General features: G+C 36.8%; 1 protein-coding gene across 2 annotated transcripts in view; it reads left to right on the top strand.

Moving 5' to 3' along the window:
* The window catches only part of STK33 (serine/threonine kinase 33), a 76,747-nt gene that overhangs the window by 44,109 nt on the left and 13,689 nt on the right, over positions 1 to 18,949 (top strand). The window contains exon 11 of one of the 2 annotated variants that reach the window (XM_060104737.1): positions 8,985 to 9,179. The exons of the other annotated variant lie outside the window; for it this stretch is intronic. Coding sequence (XP_059960720.1) covers positions 8,985 to 9,179 — 195 coding nt within the window. The remainder of the gene's footprint in view (positions 1 to 8,984; positions 9,180 to 18,949) is intronic. 2 annotated transcript variants of the gene reach the window in all.

Genomic DNA, 18,949 nt, shown 5'->3' with positions numbered 1-18,949 from the left:
ACTGCAGACAAAAGTCAACTGCAAATCAATCAAGGACTTAAATAATAAAATTTATATTTAACTTATAGTAGAAAATATAGGTGAAAATGTTTTGGACCTTGGAGTGTGTAGAAAAGGATTTTATAAGCAAGATACCAAAGGCACTAACATAAAATAAATGGTGGATAAACTTGACTTAATATTAATCTTCAGAACTTCTGTTCATAAAACAACACTTTAGGGATAGGTTATAAACTAGGAGAAGGCTTTTGTAACCCAAAAAACAAAAAAGGGTTACTATCATGAAATCTTAATAATTCTTACAAATCAATACAAAGCGGATAAACAACCTAGTAGAAAATGTACAAAGAGACAGGGCCAGGCATTTTTGTGTGTGTGTGTGTGGTACGTGGGCCTCTCACTGTTGTGGCCTCTCCCATTGCGGAGCACAGGCTCCGGATGCGCAGGCTGAGCAGCCATGGCTCACGGGCCCAGCCGCTCCGCGGCATGTGGGATCTTCCCGGACCGGGGCACGAACACGTGTCCGCTGCATCGGCAGGCGGACTCTCAACCACTGCACCACCAGGGAAGCCCCTATTTTTTAAAATTAATTTTTATTGGAGTATAGTTGCTTTAGGGCCAGGCGTTTTTACAGAAGAGGACCCACATTTGGCTGATGAACACGTGACAAGATGTTCAGTCGCATTAGTGATTGGGGAAATACAAACCAAGACCTCAGTGAGATAAACCAAAAATTAAGAAGTCTGACAGTAGCCGGTGTTGGAATAGATGTGGGTAAAGAGTATCTTTTTGTAAAATTAATTTTTATTGGAGTATAGTTGATTTACAGTGTTGCATTAGTTTTTGCTGTACAGCAAAGTGAATGAGTTTTACATATACATATATCCACTCTTTTTTAGATTCTATTCCAATATAGGTCATTACAGAGTGTTGAGCAGAGTTCCCTGTGCTATATAGTAGGTCCTTATTAGTTATCTATTTTATATATAGTAGTGTGTACTGTCAATCGCAATCTCCCAATTTATCCCTCCCCCCATTTCCCCCTTGGTAACCATGAGTTTGTTTTCTACATCTGTGACTCTGTTTCTGTTTTGTAAATAAGTTCATTTGTACCATTTTTTAAGATTCCACATATAAGCGTTATCATATGATATTTGTCTTTCTCTGTCTGACTGACTTCACTCAGTATGACAATCTCTAAGTCCATCCATGTTGCTGCAAATGACACTATTTCATTCTTTTTTATGGCTGAGTAATATTCCATTCTATATATGTACCACATCTTCTTTATCCATTCCTCCATTGATGGACATTTAGGTTGCTTCCAGGTCTTGGCTATTGTAAATTGTGCTGCAATGAACATTGAGGTGCATGTACCTTTTGAATTATGGTTTTCTCCAGATATGTGCCAAGGAGTGGGATTGTTGGATCATATGGTAGTTCTGTTTTTAGTTTTTTAAGGAACCTCCATACCGTTCTCCACAGTGGCCGTACCAGTTTATATTCCCACCAACAGTGTAGGAGGGTTCCATTTTCTCCACACCCTCTCAAGCATTTATTGTTTGTAGATTTTTTGATGATGGCCATTCTGACCAGTGTGAGGTGATATCTCATTATAGTTTTGATTTGCATTTCTCTAATAATTAGTGATATTGAGCATCTTTTCATGTGACTCTTGGCAGTCTGTATGTCTTCTTTGGAGAAATGTCTGTTTAGATCTTCTGCCCTTTTTTTTTTTTTTTTTTTTTTGTGGTACACGGGCCTCTCACTGTTGTGGCCTCTCCCGTTGTGGAGCACAGGCTCCGGACGTACAGGCTCAGCGGCCATGGCTCATGGGCCCAGCTGCTCCGCGGCATGTGGGATCTTCCAGGACCGGGGCACGAACCCGTGTCCCCTGCATCGGCAGGCGGACTGTCAACCACTGCGCCACCAGGGAAGCCCGTTTTGCCCATTTTTTGATTGGGTTGTTTGTTTTTTTGATATTGAGCTCCATGAGCTGTTTGTATATTTTGGAGATTAATCCCTTGTTGGTCGCTTCATTTGCAAATGTTTTCTCCCATTCTGTGGGTTGTCTTTTCGTTTTGTTTATGGTTCCTTTGCTGTGCAAAAGCTTTTAAGTTTAATCATTGCTGGTGAGAGTATTAATTGGTACAACTACTTTGGAAAAAGGGATTGACATTATCTTTTAAAGTTAACCATTCACATACTTTATAACCAAGAAATTTCACTTCTACGAATATACCTGAGGAACTCTTACACATATACATGTGGAGATATACACAATAATGTTTGTGGAAGTGTATATAGGAGCAAAAACCCAGAATCAACCCAAATTCCCTCTGACTAGAGAATGAATAAATTGTCTTATAGTCTAACAATGGAATATTATACAGAAAATATATACAGAAAATGATTAAGCTACATGTAATAATATGTACAAATCTATGAAACTTAATTTTAAATTAATCATAGTTTTGTTAAGATATAATTTACTTAATGTAAAATACACAGATTTTAAGTGTATAGCTTGATGAATTTTTATGAATTTATACATTTGTGTAACCACCACCCAGAACAAAATACAGAACATTTCCACCCCCTACAAGAGAGTTCCTTTGTTCCCTTTTCCACCGTTCACTTTGTGCCACTCACCATCAATGTGTAAGAGTTCTAGTTTTGCTCCCCATCCTCTCCAGTGCTTGTTATTATCAATATTTTTAATTTAGATACTCTGGTAATATATAATGGTATCTTATTGTGGTTTTAATCTGCGTTTCCTGAATGACAAATGAAATTGGTCACCTTTACTTTACTTATCCTCATTGGCCTTATGAAATGTCTGTTCAAGTCTTTCCTCCATTTTTCTATTAGTTTTTTTTTAAATTTATTTATTTGTAGAAGTTTGTTGTATATTCTAGATATGAGCCTTTTGTCTCTCTCACACACACAAAAATAAATATATGTACAGTAACAAGCATTGTAAGAAGCTGACTTAAGAAAAGAACATGGAAAGAATTACTGCAGATCCTTTCTCAAGCAGGTGACTTTTGAAAAAGAGTAGGTCATTGGAAATTGAGGGTCTTGAAATTGACTCCCTGCAAACCATCCCTGCCCATACAGCCCTTAGGAAGTCTTCATGTACAGCAAGGTATACGCATAACCATTTGAAGAATGTTGGTTTGGAATATATTTTGTTTTTATTTTTCCAGCTTTACTGAGACGTAATTTGACATATAACATTGTATAAATTTAAGATGTGCAACATAGTGACTTAATATATGTATATATTGTGAAATGATTACCACAGTAAATTTAGTTACTATATCCGTCACCTCACATAGTTTAAATTTTTTTTTCTTATGGTGGGAAAAATTCTCTGAGCAGTTTTCAAATATACATTACAGTATTGAAGGCTCAGCAACACCTCTACCTAGAAATTCTTAGCAGACAATTGGAAATGCACTTCTGGAATAAGGGTAAATTACTAAATTTCTCAGTTTGTTTCCTCTTAAAGAATAGGAATATCAACACCAATTTTCTCTATTCTCATTATTTGCTATACTTGTGAAAACTAAATCACTGAGATGACTTTGTTAGGAAAAATTTTAAAGTGGTGCAGAGTTGCTTACTTCAGCAGCCCTTACTACCTTTCTATGCTGCTGCCTTGGCCTCACTGAGACCCATGAGAGCATGTTTGGTGATCTTACTGGGTGCTATCAGTCCTTTGTGAGTATCTGCAACTTACATTATTTCTTTTCCTACATAGTTTATATTACTTTTTAGTCATATAATAGTTGCCATTACCCTTAGTAAGTGATTTAAATGGTAAACAAGGCAGGAAAAATAACTTTCTCCCTCTATTCCCTCATTCCCTCTTACTAAAGATAACCATTGTTAAGTCTATTATGCATTCTTTCAAATACATTCTGAACATTTTTATTATTCCCTTTTCACAAATGGGTTTATATTACGCAAACTATTCTTTTTCATCTAATGTATTTTGGGAAGATATGCTTATTTTTTTAAAAAGCAGTATTGTATCCAAAACTATGGATACACTATTATTTTGCCCCTATGAATATGGAATATTTAAATTGTTTCAGGTCCTTTCTGTTACAAACAGTGGTGCAACAAATGTTCTTGTAAGTATACGTTTGCATACTGTGTCAGCATATCTATAAAATAAATTCTTAAAAGTTGAATTACTGGGCATCCCTGGTGGCGCAGTGGTTGAGAGTCCGCCTGCCGATGCAGGGGACACGGGTTCGTGCCCCGGTCCAGGAAGATCCCACATGCCGCGGAGCGGCTGGGCCCGTGAGCCATGGCTGCTGAGCCTGTGCATCCGGAGCCTGTGCTCCGCAACGGGAGAGGCCACAACAGTGAGAGGCCTGCGTACCGCAAAAAAAAAAAAAAAAAAGTTGAATTACTGGTTTATGAGAATGTGCATTACATATTTTGATAGTTTATTGCCGATTTATCCTCCCATAAAAAGCAAGTAAATGAGAGAGCCTGTTACCCCATACCCTCACCAACACAGAGTTTTATCAAACTTAAATTTATGTCCATCTATTAGGTGAAAATTGCCAACTCATTGTTTTTGATTTGGATTTTATTAATTTTGTGAGGTTGAGCATCCTTTTATATCTTTTTTAGAAAGATATAAAAATTTTTTCTAATTAAAAAAATTTATTCCTCGGAACATTACAAAATAAAGAGTCCTAGCTACTTAACAAAAAGTAGAAAATGATGACCGTAAGTTAAAGACCCAGAATGTTTCCTTTTCGCTTTGCTGATTTTATGTTTCATACTATCTTATCCCAACTCATACATATCATTCATTCATTCATTAAAAAATACTTGTAAAAGACTTATTGTTTACAGAATACTGATAGGCACTGTCCTTGAAAAGGCACATTTTGTTAGATGAGGACGTATGTTTGGGTTCCTATTTGCAGGACCTGTCTACTAAGATTAAATCCAAATCTTAGTATTTGACCAATGCTTCTCCTCTATGAGTGTTCATTTTTCCAGTTTTTCAAAATAAAGTAGTCTTAAACTGTGAGTTAAACAAGTGGAATTTTTTTTTTTTTTTTTTTTTTCTGTACGCGGGCCTCTCACTGCTGTGGCCTCTCCCGTTGCGGAGCACAGGCTCCGGACACACAGGCTCCGCGGCCATGGCTCGCGGGCCCAGCCGCTCCGCGGCATGTGGGATCTTCCGGGATCGGGGCACGAACCCGTGTCCCCTGCATCGGCAGGCGGACTCTCAACCACTGCGCCACCAGGGAAGCCCAACAAGTGGAAATTTATTAACAAAAAGGTTGGTTTTCTACTTATGATAGCCTCAGATTATCAGCCTATTACTGCTGCCTTCTTGCCATTTGCTGCTTCATGGTTGATGAGTTCAGGGTGTGACCCCTCTTAACACAGCCAGTAAAGGGAGTTCAGAGGTTACTGTTCTGATGGTGAGGTGTCTCCACAATCTCCAGTGTCTGCCCTAACAATTCCACCCATTTTTGTTTGGTTGGTTCATGTGTAATTTCTCTTGAGCCTAGAAGGCTCATGACACACAGCTCTGGGCCACTTATTCATTGGTCAGTCCAAGTATCTGATGCAATTCTTCCTCCAACTGTTAGCAGGCAAGAAGGGGCTCGTCTAGTAAGTTACTGGCTGGACTTTAGACAAGAGGGAAAGTCTGGAATATATAGCAACATTTGTGCCCTGTTTGATATCACAAGGGAATATAGGAAGCAAATAGTTAAAAATTTATAAATGGTAGAGTATTTTTGATGGGATAATGACCCTATTCTAGATCTTTTGCTCTTCTCCCCAGTCTCTTTGCAATAAGAAATAGAGTCATTTGTAGCGTGTCAGTCACCATGCTTTTATGTGTATATACTGATATATGTGAAGCAAGCGCTTGAAAGCTGGCTAGAAATGCAGATTCAAGGTAGTACAGGTAATCCTTGCTTTGCACAGTAGTGCAGAACCATAAAAATAGTGCATATTGAAGCTGTGCAAAATGATTTTAATAATCAATGGGAAAAATTGTGATTTTTTCATGCCCTTTAAAATTTTTTGTTAAACATTAAAAACTCCCTGTTGGTTCTAAATATATAGAGAGAATGAAACAAAAGTAAAGCTAAATTTTTTGCACTGTAATTTAAAACATTAGAAATATTGAGAGTTAAAGTGTCTTATTTTGGAGTTAAAAACTTACCAAGATTTAAACAGTGCTTGCCTTCTTCTTATCATACAGAGGGGAGCATCTTTTTTATGCCTTGGTGAATTGTCATACTGTTTTACAAGTTTGGATCTACTTCCAACATTGTATCCTTTGTCTTTTCAATGTCCTGAATATCTCTGAAAATTCTTTAAATGTCAAGTTTTTTGTGGGTGTTATTTTCTCTGAAGCATCTTCATCCTTCCTCATTTATGTTGATAAGTTTGCCTTCACTAAGTTCCTTTGGTTGCGCATCTAGATTCTCACAGCGGCAGTGGCAGCATTCCCATGGTCAGCTATTTCTTCTATTACTCCATTTATATTTGATTCAAATTTTACTCCCAGTATTATCACTTTTAATTTCTTTGTTGCAGTTTAATTTTTGTTAGCAAATTCCCTGCAAGACAAGGAGGCAACACAACAGCACACATTGCTGTCTGTGTGTGAACTGAATAGCAGATGCACAGTGTGCAATCACCAACAGACTGTGAAAGAAGTGACATGATTGGTCACTGATCATGATGCAAATCTGTAATTTACCTGGTGATCGTGGATTGAAGAGCTAGCAGTGAAGTTTGAACTTTATGCAATTATAGTTAATGTACCATGGTGACTGAAATTTGAACTGTGTTGCTGAGGGACTGATGTTATTTAAGTCATGATGACTAAAATTCATGCATATCAGGACTGTGCAAAGCAAAGACTGCCTAAATAAATTGGCTATCACATGGTACTGATTGCATGTGATTTGTGTAGTAATTACAACTTTGTTGGGTATGCTGATTATATAGTGGGCTCACTCTTTATAAAGCTTTTTGGAGGTGACTTACAGAGTGTAAATATTTAATCTTCTATCAGGACAGGCTAGATTATGCTGTGGTAACAAGTGACCCCCAAATCTCAGTGCTGTTTATGCCTTCCATTGCACATTGGCTGGGAGGAGGAGAGTAAGCTCTGTTTTACTTTGTCTTCACTCAGGGACCCAGGCTGAGGGAGGCTCTATCTCTGTGCTTCTATAGTTAACTAAGGAAGAAATTGAGAACATGTAAATTACATGCTCTCTCTTCAAGTTTCTACCCAGAAGTGATACACACTATTTCAAATCACATTTTACTGGTCAAAACAAGTCATATCATCATGTTCCAAAAGAGGTGGAGAAGCAAAATTCTACTATGTGCCTGGAAGAAATGACTCTAGATCCAAAGAGTTAACCTGTAGAGAGTTTATCAGGGAAGAGCAATTGAGGACTGGGATTACAGACATAGATGTCAGATTGTCTCTGTTTTCTAATGAAAGAATTAAGTTGAGGCAAAGTTGTGTGTACTAGTATTCCAGGAGCCTGGACACTGTGGGTTAGTGTTCAAGGTCATCATGAAGCCAGGAAGTTATAATAGAGGCTAGATGAATCACTGGGGTCAAGCAGGGCTGTTGACAGAGCCCTGAAGATCAGAACTCATTCAGATGAGAGCTCTGAGACTATCTGCCATTCTAAACAATTTCAACTCCTTTTTGCTCTCTGAGACTTCATCTGTGCTTCATTTAAGTTGACATCTTTGGAAGTTCTGGGATACTTGACGGAGATGACTGTCAACTTGAGCCTTGACGGAAATGTAGGCTACGTGTTGGCAGAAGGCATAGTAAGGGCATTCTGGGAGTAAATGGGTAGAGGCTGCAAAGTGCAACCAAAAGTAGGATGCTATGAAAGTAGTAAGAATATAGACCTTCTCAAAACAGGATGACGTAGAAGAACCACAGGGAATGAATAGCATAATGATCCTCATTTAATTATTACTATTCCATGCTTAATATTTGTCTGTGTCTTTAACCACAAATATATTAAACTCTACAAATCCTCAACAGTGTACTCAGATGGCGGCTCTTAAGATGCCTGGCCTCATACTATTCTGAATCACTGTTGCTTAATGCTTCAGTCCACCCACATATCAAATTAACTTAGATCACTCCATAGTTGTTCCCACACCTAAACGTCCTGTTTTAATCTAAATGTGATCCAAACTTCTTGTCCAAACTTTCTCTACTAGTCTGAGTTAGGAGCAAAACTATTTAAGGCATACCTAGTCTAGCAGGAGGCATTTAAGAATGCATTCATGCATTTCTTGGCATTAAATGGAATATAATATTTGAGAAGAAGATAGTTAATATAAAATGGTCAATTTTAGTATGGTATAGCCACATCTGGGGTTAAAACAGTGCACGGAATCCATTATAATCAAATGACCACATTATATCGAAATCTTCCAGTCAACTAAGAGCTTTCAAGTCAAAGATCTATATTCTTGGACACGGCACCGGACTAATCAACTGAATTTAGATTTCTTACCTAGACATTTTGATGTTATATAGGCTTACCCTTAGTGTTGGACCCAGTAGACTTTGGGCAACTTCTTTCATTTTTTAGCTTCCCTATTAATTTTCTAGGAACGGCACTGTAAGGGGGTCTTTGGATTCCAGGAACTTGCCCTATCTAGTGGTTCTTTCACACAAGCATGCTGCACTGTTCTTTTAAACCAGAATATTCTCCCATCCCTAAATTTTGGCATATTGTAAAAGTATTAGTGAAGAGGTCTGAGACATGCCAGTACAAGGAGTATGCTCAAAAGGGCATCCAAAGTTTTGCTATTTATTCAGCATTATAATTTTTCCATGTGGCTTACTGAATTTGTGAGACTATATTACTAAAATATGTAAGAGTCTTCCATTTTCTAAACTGTTTATAACACCAAAAATTCATTGTTAATATTAGGGCAATATACTTTCTTCGGCGAGACCAACCAATGTGTTAGAAATGATGAAAGAATGGAAAAATAACCCAGGAAGTGATGAGGAAAGTACAACAGACCAAAAGAACAACTGGTCCGGTCACGAAAAGTTGAAAGGTTACCAACCCAGCAGAAGTATCCATGTCAGTAACTCTTCAGATGAAGAGGAAGGAAAACAGGTAGGAAGAACCAACAAAACAAGTAGGAAGAACCAATTGTTCCATTTCTCCAAACTGTAAAATACCTTCACAACACTTGGAACATTTTTTTGCAACTCTTTTTTGTTGTTGGTTTTTAATGGTTTGTAACAAAGGAGACCTGCATGATAAAGACAGTAAAGTTCTTTCCTCCCTTGAAACTATCATGATTTAGCAAGGTGGCCTATATGCTTATTTTAGGATCCATGATTATATAGGGCAGGAGTCTGCAAAGTTTTCCTGTAAAGGAACAGATAGTACGTATTTTAGGCTTTGTGGGCCATAATAGTCTCTGTCACAGCTTCTCAACTCTGATGTTATAGCATGAAAATAGACACAGACAACAAATGAATGAGCATGGCCATGTTCCAATGAAACTTTATTTACAAAGACAGGTGGTGTGCCAGTTTTGGCTAATGAGTCACGATGAATAATTTTTGTATTTTACCAGGCTACACAATTTGGAATGGGTTTATGTATTACCTAGAAAAAGACTTACTAAATTATCCAGCTAGTCGTTTCCAATTTTATGGTAGCTAAAACTGTTTGTATAGTTTTATTATTTTACCTTATTAGATCTGAATATAGTTTTATTATTTTTGGTGAATAAAATTTAGTAACATTTTGATTAATTCTAGATTGTGTTCTGCTAAATTGAAATCCTGACAGTTTACCCAAACCCTTTTTTTCTTTCGTTTCTGTGTTTGAGGAAAAATTTTCTGTATGTTTGTTCTCTTTCTTGTCTTGAGATCTAATCAGCATATTTTAGCTCTTCTTTAATGATTGAACATGCTGCCAGTGGGGGCTGTATTTACCTCCGGAGAGCCCAGACTTCTTGTGAGGAGTTGCTGCCTTTCAGTTCTCCGAGGCCTAGAGACGGGCAAGTGGAGAAAGGAACCGAGAGGGTAAATCCTGACCCACAGCCAGGAAGGTGCAGCGTGGCTGGCCTACACCATGCCATGATAAGAATCCTGTCAGAAATTTGTGGAAAGAGACCCAGTAGAGTGATCTGGTTGATTTTTATTTACTCATTGGGAACTTCTTTGTCTACTTGATAGCAAATATCTAGTTAATAAGCTTGACATTTAATTATTCAGATATTTTGAAATAACCATATTTTTACCATAATATAAACATAAGTTTATTGACTTCCTTTCATCCTCTCTAGTCTGTTAACAACTCCTGCAGTGCTTAGCAGCTGTGTGTATTTTATATTCTTGTTAAAAATATCCTAAAAACCCAATATTTGCATTTCCTCATTTATAGTTTGGAAATTTTCCTGTTAGCTGACTTGGCATTTTATACACACATATACATGTGCACACATACTCACACACATATACATACATGTATATGTACTCACACATGCATACACATACATTACACATATTACATACATGCATCTACTGTATACTCACATATATACAAACACAAATCCATACATACACATGCATATGCACATTATCTTTTGTAGTCTTGGATTCTGTTTGGCACTGATTCTGACATAAAATATCCTTGGAACCAAATGTTTGTCTTCCATCTCCTTTTTCATTGCTCTGTCACTTGTCTCCACTATCATCCTCCTCTTCCCCCTGCAAGTCACAGAGTGATGGGACTTGCCATGCTGTTCTCAGCTACTTCCAATTAGGGAACAGAAGAATTGGAATTTGAGGTTCATGTGGATGCTAGAACTATACTCAGTGGATTGAAAATTTAAGAATATAGATTTCTACTCATCAACAAGAAGAACTTTTCCACAATCAGAGCTCACCTGCAATAGCACAGGCTGGGCCATGGATAGTAAACCCTACCTTTCAATCATTGGAAGCATTCATGCAGACTCTGGAAAGCTACTTGTTACAAATGCTGTAGCAGGAATTTCTCCCAGATGGGTAGGAGTTTGCCCTGGATGTCCTTTAAGGGACTCTCCTATGCTTAGGTTTTGGCTGTGATATCTTGGGAGGAATACCTTACCTTATTTGGGAATTTTTCTGAAAAGTGTTACCCCTTAAAAGAAAGACTTCTCATCCATATTAAATTTTTCACTGATTTTTATGAATAAATATGTTACTTTGTTAATTATATTGAAGTTGAGTTTATGTTAAGAAATTACTTCTTTTATTTTTTTCAAATCTTCATTAACAGTAAATAGTGGAGTATAAGGCCTAACGTGATAACTGAAAATAGTGTAGGCCATTTAGTCTTGAGTCCACACAGGATTCATATAGTAACTAATATTCTTAAGAGAGAGACTTTAATTTTATTAAAAATCATTCTATGAAGGGCTTCCCTCGTGGCTCAGTGGTTAAGAATCCTCCTACCAATACAGGGGACATGGGTTCGAGCCCTGGTCCGGGAAGATCCCACATGCCGTGAAGCAAATAAGCCCGTGTGCCACAACTACTGGGCCTGCGCTCTAGAGCCTGCAAGCCACAACTACTGAGCCCATGCACCTAGAGCCCGTGCTCTGCAACAAGAGAAGCCACCGCAGTGAGAAGCTGACTCACCGCAATGAAGAGTAGCCCCTGCTTGCTGTAACTAGAGAAAGCCCAAGCACAGCAACAAAGATCCAACACAGCCACAAATAAATAAATAAATAAATAAATAAATTTTTTAAAAAGAGAAAAAAATCACTCTATGAATATTGAAATATTTCCCACGGGAAAAATTTATTTGTTAAAATTAGATTATATGGATAATTTGATATGATAAATAATTTATACTTACGAAATTAAAGAGATGTATATGATTCTTTTTCCATTAAAATATTTGAAATTTGGCTTTAAATGGAAATCTGCCAGCAGTTCCTGCTTTCAATTGTATCATTGTTCTCTATTCTGAAGAATCTCATAAATCCATTTAGAGCTTCTGATTTTGTATTTCTCACAAGCCAGTGTCATCATATTTTTTAGATAAGTGGCAAAGCACTTGAAAAACCGGCAGAGAAAGTGAGGAATTATTAAAAACAAAAACAGTTGAACCAAGCACCTTCCTCTTTCTCTGAGTAACTGTTCCTTAGTTCCAAATGCCCTGGGCATTATGGAAAAATACAGTGTGTATCTCCTCACTGTTCATGTTTGGACTAAGGTATCACACTTCACTTTTTCAAACTTATCTTTGACTAGTTGACATTTGTTAATGTCCTTTTTTTTTCTTTTCACTTTCAACCTTTAGTTTGTTTTAGGTAACTGTGTTTTTTGAAGATAGAAGTGTTCTCTCTTATATATCTTGTATTTTACAGGCTGAGTACATCTAGATAACGTTTTGTGTTATTGGTAACCCTCTGAATTCCCTACAATGGGTTCTTAGTCTATTCTGTCAGACAGACCCAAGACTTAATTCCTACAGCAGCATTTACTCATCTTCAAATGAGACACTTAGCAGACCATTGCTTATTGCAGGAACATGCCTTTCGACGTTCGATTCTTAGTGATTTCCGATAAGTAGTACAGTACTTTCATTGTTCATTAAGCTCAGAAAACAATTGAAGAGAAATGAATGTCTGTAATTAAAATGCACCCCCCCATAACCATAGAGGGAGGGACTAGCAACTCTGGATGTGATAGAAGTATATTTGCATTACAGAATTCTTGCTTCATAAAGGAAAAACTTCTTAGTTGTCAAATTGTTTATTGAACACAGTCTTGAATATACTTGTTTAGTGAAAATGGAAGATTTTTGTGATCATTTTTCTTGACTGAAAAAACATGGCCTTTACAGAATCATAGGAGGTGGTATGTGTAGCAGATACTTTATCTAGTGTAGAAAGTAGAAAGGCAAGCTGGCTTAGAAACTTTGAAAAGTTATTTTGATCAATGAAATGTGTTCATTAGCAGTTCTTCAAAGTCAAGGAATATTTGAATTTAAATAAGATTGAAATTAAATGGTTGAACTATGTGGTATATTGACCTGTTGCTGTGAGGAAAAAGTCAAGTTTTCTTAGTATTTTAGTTGAGTAAGATAAAAATTTTCTTTTCTTAACATATTAAATCTTAGTTCCCTGAGCCCATGTGAATCATGTGAAAATTTGGTGGTGCTTCCATATTTCTGGCACACTTTTATACTCCAATATTGAAGCATTGTAATCTAGCATATATGCCCAAGCATTCCATTTAAAATATCCTACTGGTTAAAAGCACAAGCTCCAGATCTAGGCTGCCTGGATTCAAATCCTGGCTTCACCACTTACAAGCTTTAGGACCTTGGGCAAGTCTCTAGGCCTCTGTTTCCTCATATCTAAAATGGGAAAAATAATGACATCAACCAAGGACTAAATGAAATCATGCATGTAACACTCTTGACATATAGTAAGCACTCATTAATGTTAGCTATTATTAATTTTATTATTATATTGCTAAAGAACTTGCATAGAATATTGCTAAAATTCCATGTTCTTTCCTGTCTGCTTTAAGGCTCCTTTGGGCATAGGTGTGGGAATAAACTAATGAACAAACTAAGAAATATTTTCAAAAGTGGTAAGATGATGCTTCCAACCTCATTTGCCCTCTGAGTTTGGTGAGATCCCTAGGGCACTGTGGTAGATTGGATTATTTTTCCCAATTATTTTATTTATTTATTTTTTTTGTGGTACGCGGGCCTCTCACTGTTGTGGCCTCTCCTGTTGTGGAGCACAGGCTCCGGATGCGCAGGCTCAGCGGCCATGGCTCACGGGCCTAGCCGCTCCACGGCATGTGGGATCTTCCTGGAGTGGGGCACGAACCCACGTCCCCTGCTTCGGCAGGCGGACTCTCAACCACTGCGCCACCAGGGAAGCCCCATTTTTCCCAATTATTTAAAACCTCTGTAAGGGATCTGTACATTCATACCCTTTGCCATGTGGTTTTTCTCCCTATTAGAGTAGATGTATATTTTCTCACCTCACTAATGTTGATCTTAGCTATATGAGACTGACTTTAGCAAATGAAATGTTAGGAGGTGTGATGTAAGCAGAGACCTTAAAAGTGTTTGCGTGATTTAGCTTGCTCTCTTGTATTTCTGCCACCTGTCATGAGAAGAACATGACTGCAGAAGCCACAGTTCCTGGAATTATGAAGATCTGTGAACAGACTTGGACCCAATACAAAGCCTGAAGTCTAGCCTAGCACCGCCAAGCAAAAATTAATGTTTATTGTTAGAACATACTGAGACTCTTATAGTTCTTTGTTAGGTAGTTGTACAGAAAAGAGTTAACATAGCAGGCCTAAACTGCTATCCTTGAAAAGTCCTGCTTGCCAGGTTGGCCCTTGGCTGGCTTTTGGGAACTTAGATTTTGGAACAGTGGCTACCATTAACTGATAAGAATGATTAATTGTGCCTAAACTGTGCAAACAATATGGTTTATGCTGAACACCTGCTTTCCTTCTGGGAGTCTGGGATTTCGCTAGGTGCTAGGCAGAGGTTGCCTACATGACCAGCTCCCAGTAAAAACCCTGGGTGCTGAGTCTCTTCGAGCTTCCCTGGTTGACAACATTTCACATGTGTTGTCACAACTTGTTGCTGGGGTAATTAAGTGCATCCTATGTGACTCCTGGGAGAGGACTCTTAGAAGCTTAAACATGGTTTCCACTGGACTTCTCCTCAAGTGTCTTTTCACTTTGCTAATTGTGCTCTGCATCCTTTCACTATAATAAATCATAGCAATGACTACAACTATATGCTGAGTTCTGTGAGTCCTCCTAGTGAATAACGGAACCTGGAGACCTCCCAAACACAGTAGCATAGCTGCAGCAATAGCTGACTAATACAGGTACTAGTTATTCATTGTGCTAACATGAATTTTGACCTGTTGTTGTTTGATCTAATGCTATTGGCAATTCCAGTTGCTAGTTTGGATTCATAAGCTTCCATAAACAATAAGGCTTTTGTCTGTACTTCTATTCCCAGTAGAATCTCCTGTGTAAGGCTTAGGTTTCACCACGGGTTTAGCCAGACGTCCATGGTTGAAGGGATATATTAGTGAATCCTTTCAAATCATTTCCCTGCTCTCCCAAGCCTGGCTTCTGCCCAGCTCCTCTTAGAGATTATAGCTCCTAGTATATGCTTATGTATATTTTACCCTGTGGAGAACCAACCCATTGGGTTGGGTTATAAAAAATATTGCTTCAATTTCAAATGTATTAATTTGGTTCCACTCATCTCTTATCCTGCCTTTATGCTATGATTGTCACATGTATTACATCTATGTAATTATAAACCCTACAAAACCATGTTTTAATTTTTGCCCTAAATAGTTGTATTTCCAAGAAATTAAAAGGAAAATTGTCTTTTATATTTACCCAGGTATTTACCATTTCTGATGCTCTTCTTTCCTTTCTGAAAATCTAAGCTTCCATTTAGTATCATCTCCCTTCAGCCTGATGAACTTCCTTTGCATTTCTTGTATTGCATGTCTGCTAGTGATGAATTCTCTCAGTTTTCTTTTATCTAAAAATGACTTTATTTTGTCTTAATTTTTGAAGGACGTTTTCTCTGTTTACAGAGTTCTGGTTTGACAGGTAATTTTGGTCCACACTTTAAAGATGTTATTCTTCTGCCTTCTGGAATCCAGATTCTCTGATAAGAAGTCACTGGTAATTTGAAATGTTCTTTTCGTATATGTAATGTGTCACTTTTCTCTGAATGTTTTTGAGATCCTCTCTTTATCTTTGGTTTTCAGCAGTTTGACAATCATATTGCTAGGAATGTACTTCACATTTATCTTGCTTGGGATTTGCTGAACTTCTTGAATCTGTATTTCTGTCTTTTGCTAAGTTTGGGAAATCTTGTGATTACTTTTTCCTTATTTTTTTCTGAGAGTCTTAATCACTCATATGTTAGACCACTTGATATTGTTCAATAAGTTCCTGGGGCTGTATTGACTTTTTTCAATCTGTTCTTTAAATTGGATACGTTCTATTGATCTGTCTTCAGTTTTACTCTTTGCTCTGTTGTCTCCATGTTCCTGTTAAACCTATCTGGTGAATATTTAATTTCAGATATTATATTTTATTCTAAAATTTTCATTTGGTTCTTTTTTATTATTTCTGTTCCTTTATGGAGAGCTGCTTTATTCATCAAATAAATTTTCACTTTACATCATTGATAATAGTGATGATAACTGCTTTAAAATCCTTGTTTGCCAATTCCAATATCTGGGTCATCTCAGGGTCTGTCTCTATTGATTGTTATTTCTGTTGAGGAATTTGAGGAATTTTGGATTGTATCCTAGACGTTGGGAATGTTGTGTTGTACTGGCTCTTGATTTGACTATGTTCTTCCAAAAAGTGTTGACCTTTCTGTTTTAGCAGGCAATTAGTAGATTGGATAAAAACTGAAAATTGCCTCTTAGCCAGCAGTTCAAATCTTAGATTGGTTCATTTATCTTTAGCTGAGCAGAATTTAGGATTCCCCCTTTCTGGCTATCTCCTTTAAGGAATTCCCTCACTATTCTTTGGTGTCTGTGGTTGCTTTGAATTCCATCCTTTAGTTCTTTAGATCAGAGAGAGAGAATTGTGAAAGCATCTGGAGTAGAGGGTGGGGGCATGTTGCCACCAAAGGAACAACTTTTGACAGCCCAACAGAAATAATGGAAGCCAGAAGACAAAGGAATTATATTGTTAAACTGCTAAATGGAAAACAATACAAAACAAAAAACCTGCCAACTTGGAATTCTGTATCTGGTGATAATTTCCTTCAAAGATAAAAATAAAAAGGTTTTCAAATATGTAAAAGATGAGAGAATTTTTACCAGCCTATCTTACTATAAGAAATACTAAAAGAAAAGTTTCAAAGTGAAAGAAAATGATCCCAGATGAAAGTAACTGTAGGAAAATATGAAGGGCATTGGCAAGAGTAAATATGTGAGTAAATATAAAATAATGTTGACTGTTTAAAACAGTAGCAATAATAATAAGAACTAAGCTTTCATCTCAATAAGCTAGAAGAAGAACATCAAATTAAGCACCCTCCTAACAAAAATAGTAGGAAGGAAATAATTTTAAAAAGAACATATTATGAATCATTTAATGCTAATACATTGGAAAATTTATATGAAATGGTCAAATTCCTTTAAAATACACCTAAACAGATACACAAAAATAGAAAATTTAAATAGTTCTATTCTTATTTTTAAAAAACTGAATTTGTAATTAAGAACTTGCTGGTGTAGAAAACTCCAGTCCCAAATGATTTCACTGGTTAGTTCCTCCAAATATTTAAGAAGGAAGGAGGAGAAAGCTTATGACACAAACTCTTGAGACTATTTCCCAACTCATTTATAAGGAAGACATAACATTATGATCAAGTGTATGGTATATTCCAGGAATGTAAGTTTGGATTAACATCCAAAAATCCATCAATGTAATTCACCATATTAATAAGTAAAGGAGAAAAGCCATATAGTTATCTCAATAATTTTGAAAAAAGCATTTGATAAAATTCAACACTCAAGCATGAGAAAAACCCTCAGCAGATTAGGGACAGATGGGAACTTTCTTTTACATACTAAGGGATTTTTACCAAAAGAAAAGAAAAGAAAACCCCTCTAAAGCTAATATAATCCTTAATGGTGAAATATTGAACACTTTTCCACTGAAGATAGGAGATAGACAAGGATGTCCTGTCTACTTCTTTTTAACATTGTACTACAGGTCTTAGCCAATGCAACAAAGCAAGTAAAAGAAATAAAATTATATAGATTGGAAAGGAAGAATAAAACTGTGGCTACCTGCAAATGCCATGGTTGTGTACATAGAAAATCCCCAGGAATCTTCAGAAATTGAACTTAAAGTGCAAGATGCAAGATTTGTATACAAAACAATGAATTGTATTTTTATATACTAGCAATGAACAATTGGAAAACAAAAGCTTTTTAAACCATTTAACATATTATTGTAAAACATAAAATATTAGTGATAGATCTAACAAAATATATGTGAAATATATATAGCAACCCCCACACCATATTGCTGAGTGAAACTGAAGAAGGCTGACATATATGGAGAGATATACCATGTTCATGGATTGGAAGATTACTATTAAGATGTCTCCCCAAACTGATTTATAACTTTAAAACAACCCCAAGTGAAATCTAGGGCTTTTGCTTTTCTGATAGAAATTGACAAGTTGCTTCTAAAATTTATTTGGGAATATGTAAGACCTAGAACAGCCGAAATAACATAAAAAGAACAAAGTTGGAGAACTTATATTATCTGATTTCAACATTTACTGTGTAGCTTCAGTAATCAATACAGTGTGATATTGGTTTAAGAGTAGATAACTAGATCAATGAAACAAAATCAAGAGTCTAGAAAGAGACCTACACTTATGAGGTCAATTGATTTTTTACAGATATTTCAATGCCATTCAATGGAGAAAGGATAGTTTTTTCAATAAATGGTGCTAGAATAATAGTACATCTATATGGGAAAATAATAACTTTGACCCCCCTAGCTCACACTGTATACAGAAATTAGTTTAAAAGCTGAACTATAAAGCTCTTATGAGAAAACATAGGATAATATCTTCCAACCAGAGAGTAGTCAAAGATTTCTTAAAACACAGAAAGCCCTTTAAAAATGGATAAAATAGACTTCCGGGTAAGATGGCGGAAGAGTAAGACGCGGAGATCACCTTCCTCCCCACGGATACACCAGAAATACAGCTACACGTGGAACAACTCCTACAGAACACCTACTGAACGCTGGCAGAAGACCCCAGACCTCCCAAAAGGCAAGAAACTCCCCACATACCTGGGTAGGGCAAAGCGGAGAGAT

This window comes from Mesoplodon densirostris, chromosome 7, assembly GCF_025265405.1.
Source record: "Mesoplodon densirostris isolate mMesDen1 chromosome 7, mMesDen1 primary haplotype, whole genome shotgun sequence".
Lineage (NCBI taxonomy): Eukaryota > Metazoa > Chordata > Mammalia > Artiodactyla > Ziphiidae > Mesoplodon > Mesoplodon densirostris.
Note: the sequence above shows the minus strand (reverse complement) of the source record. Positions and strands in the feature narration are given on the sequence as shown.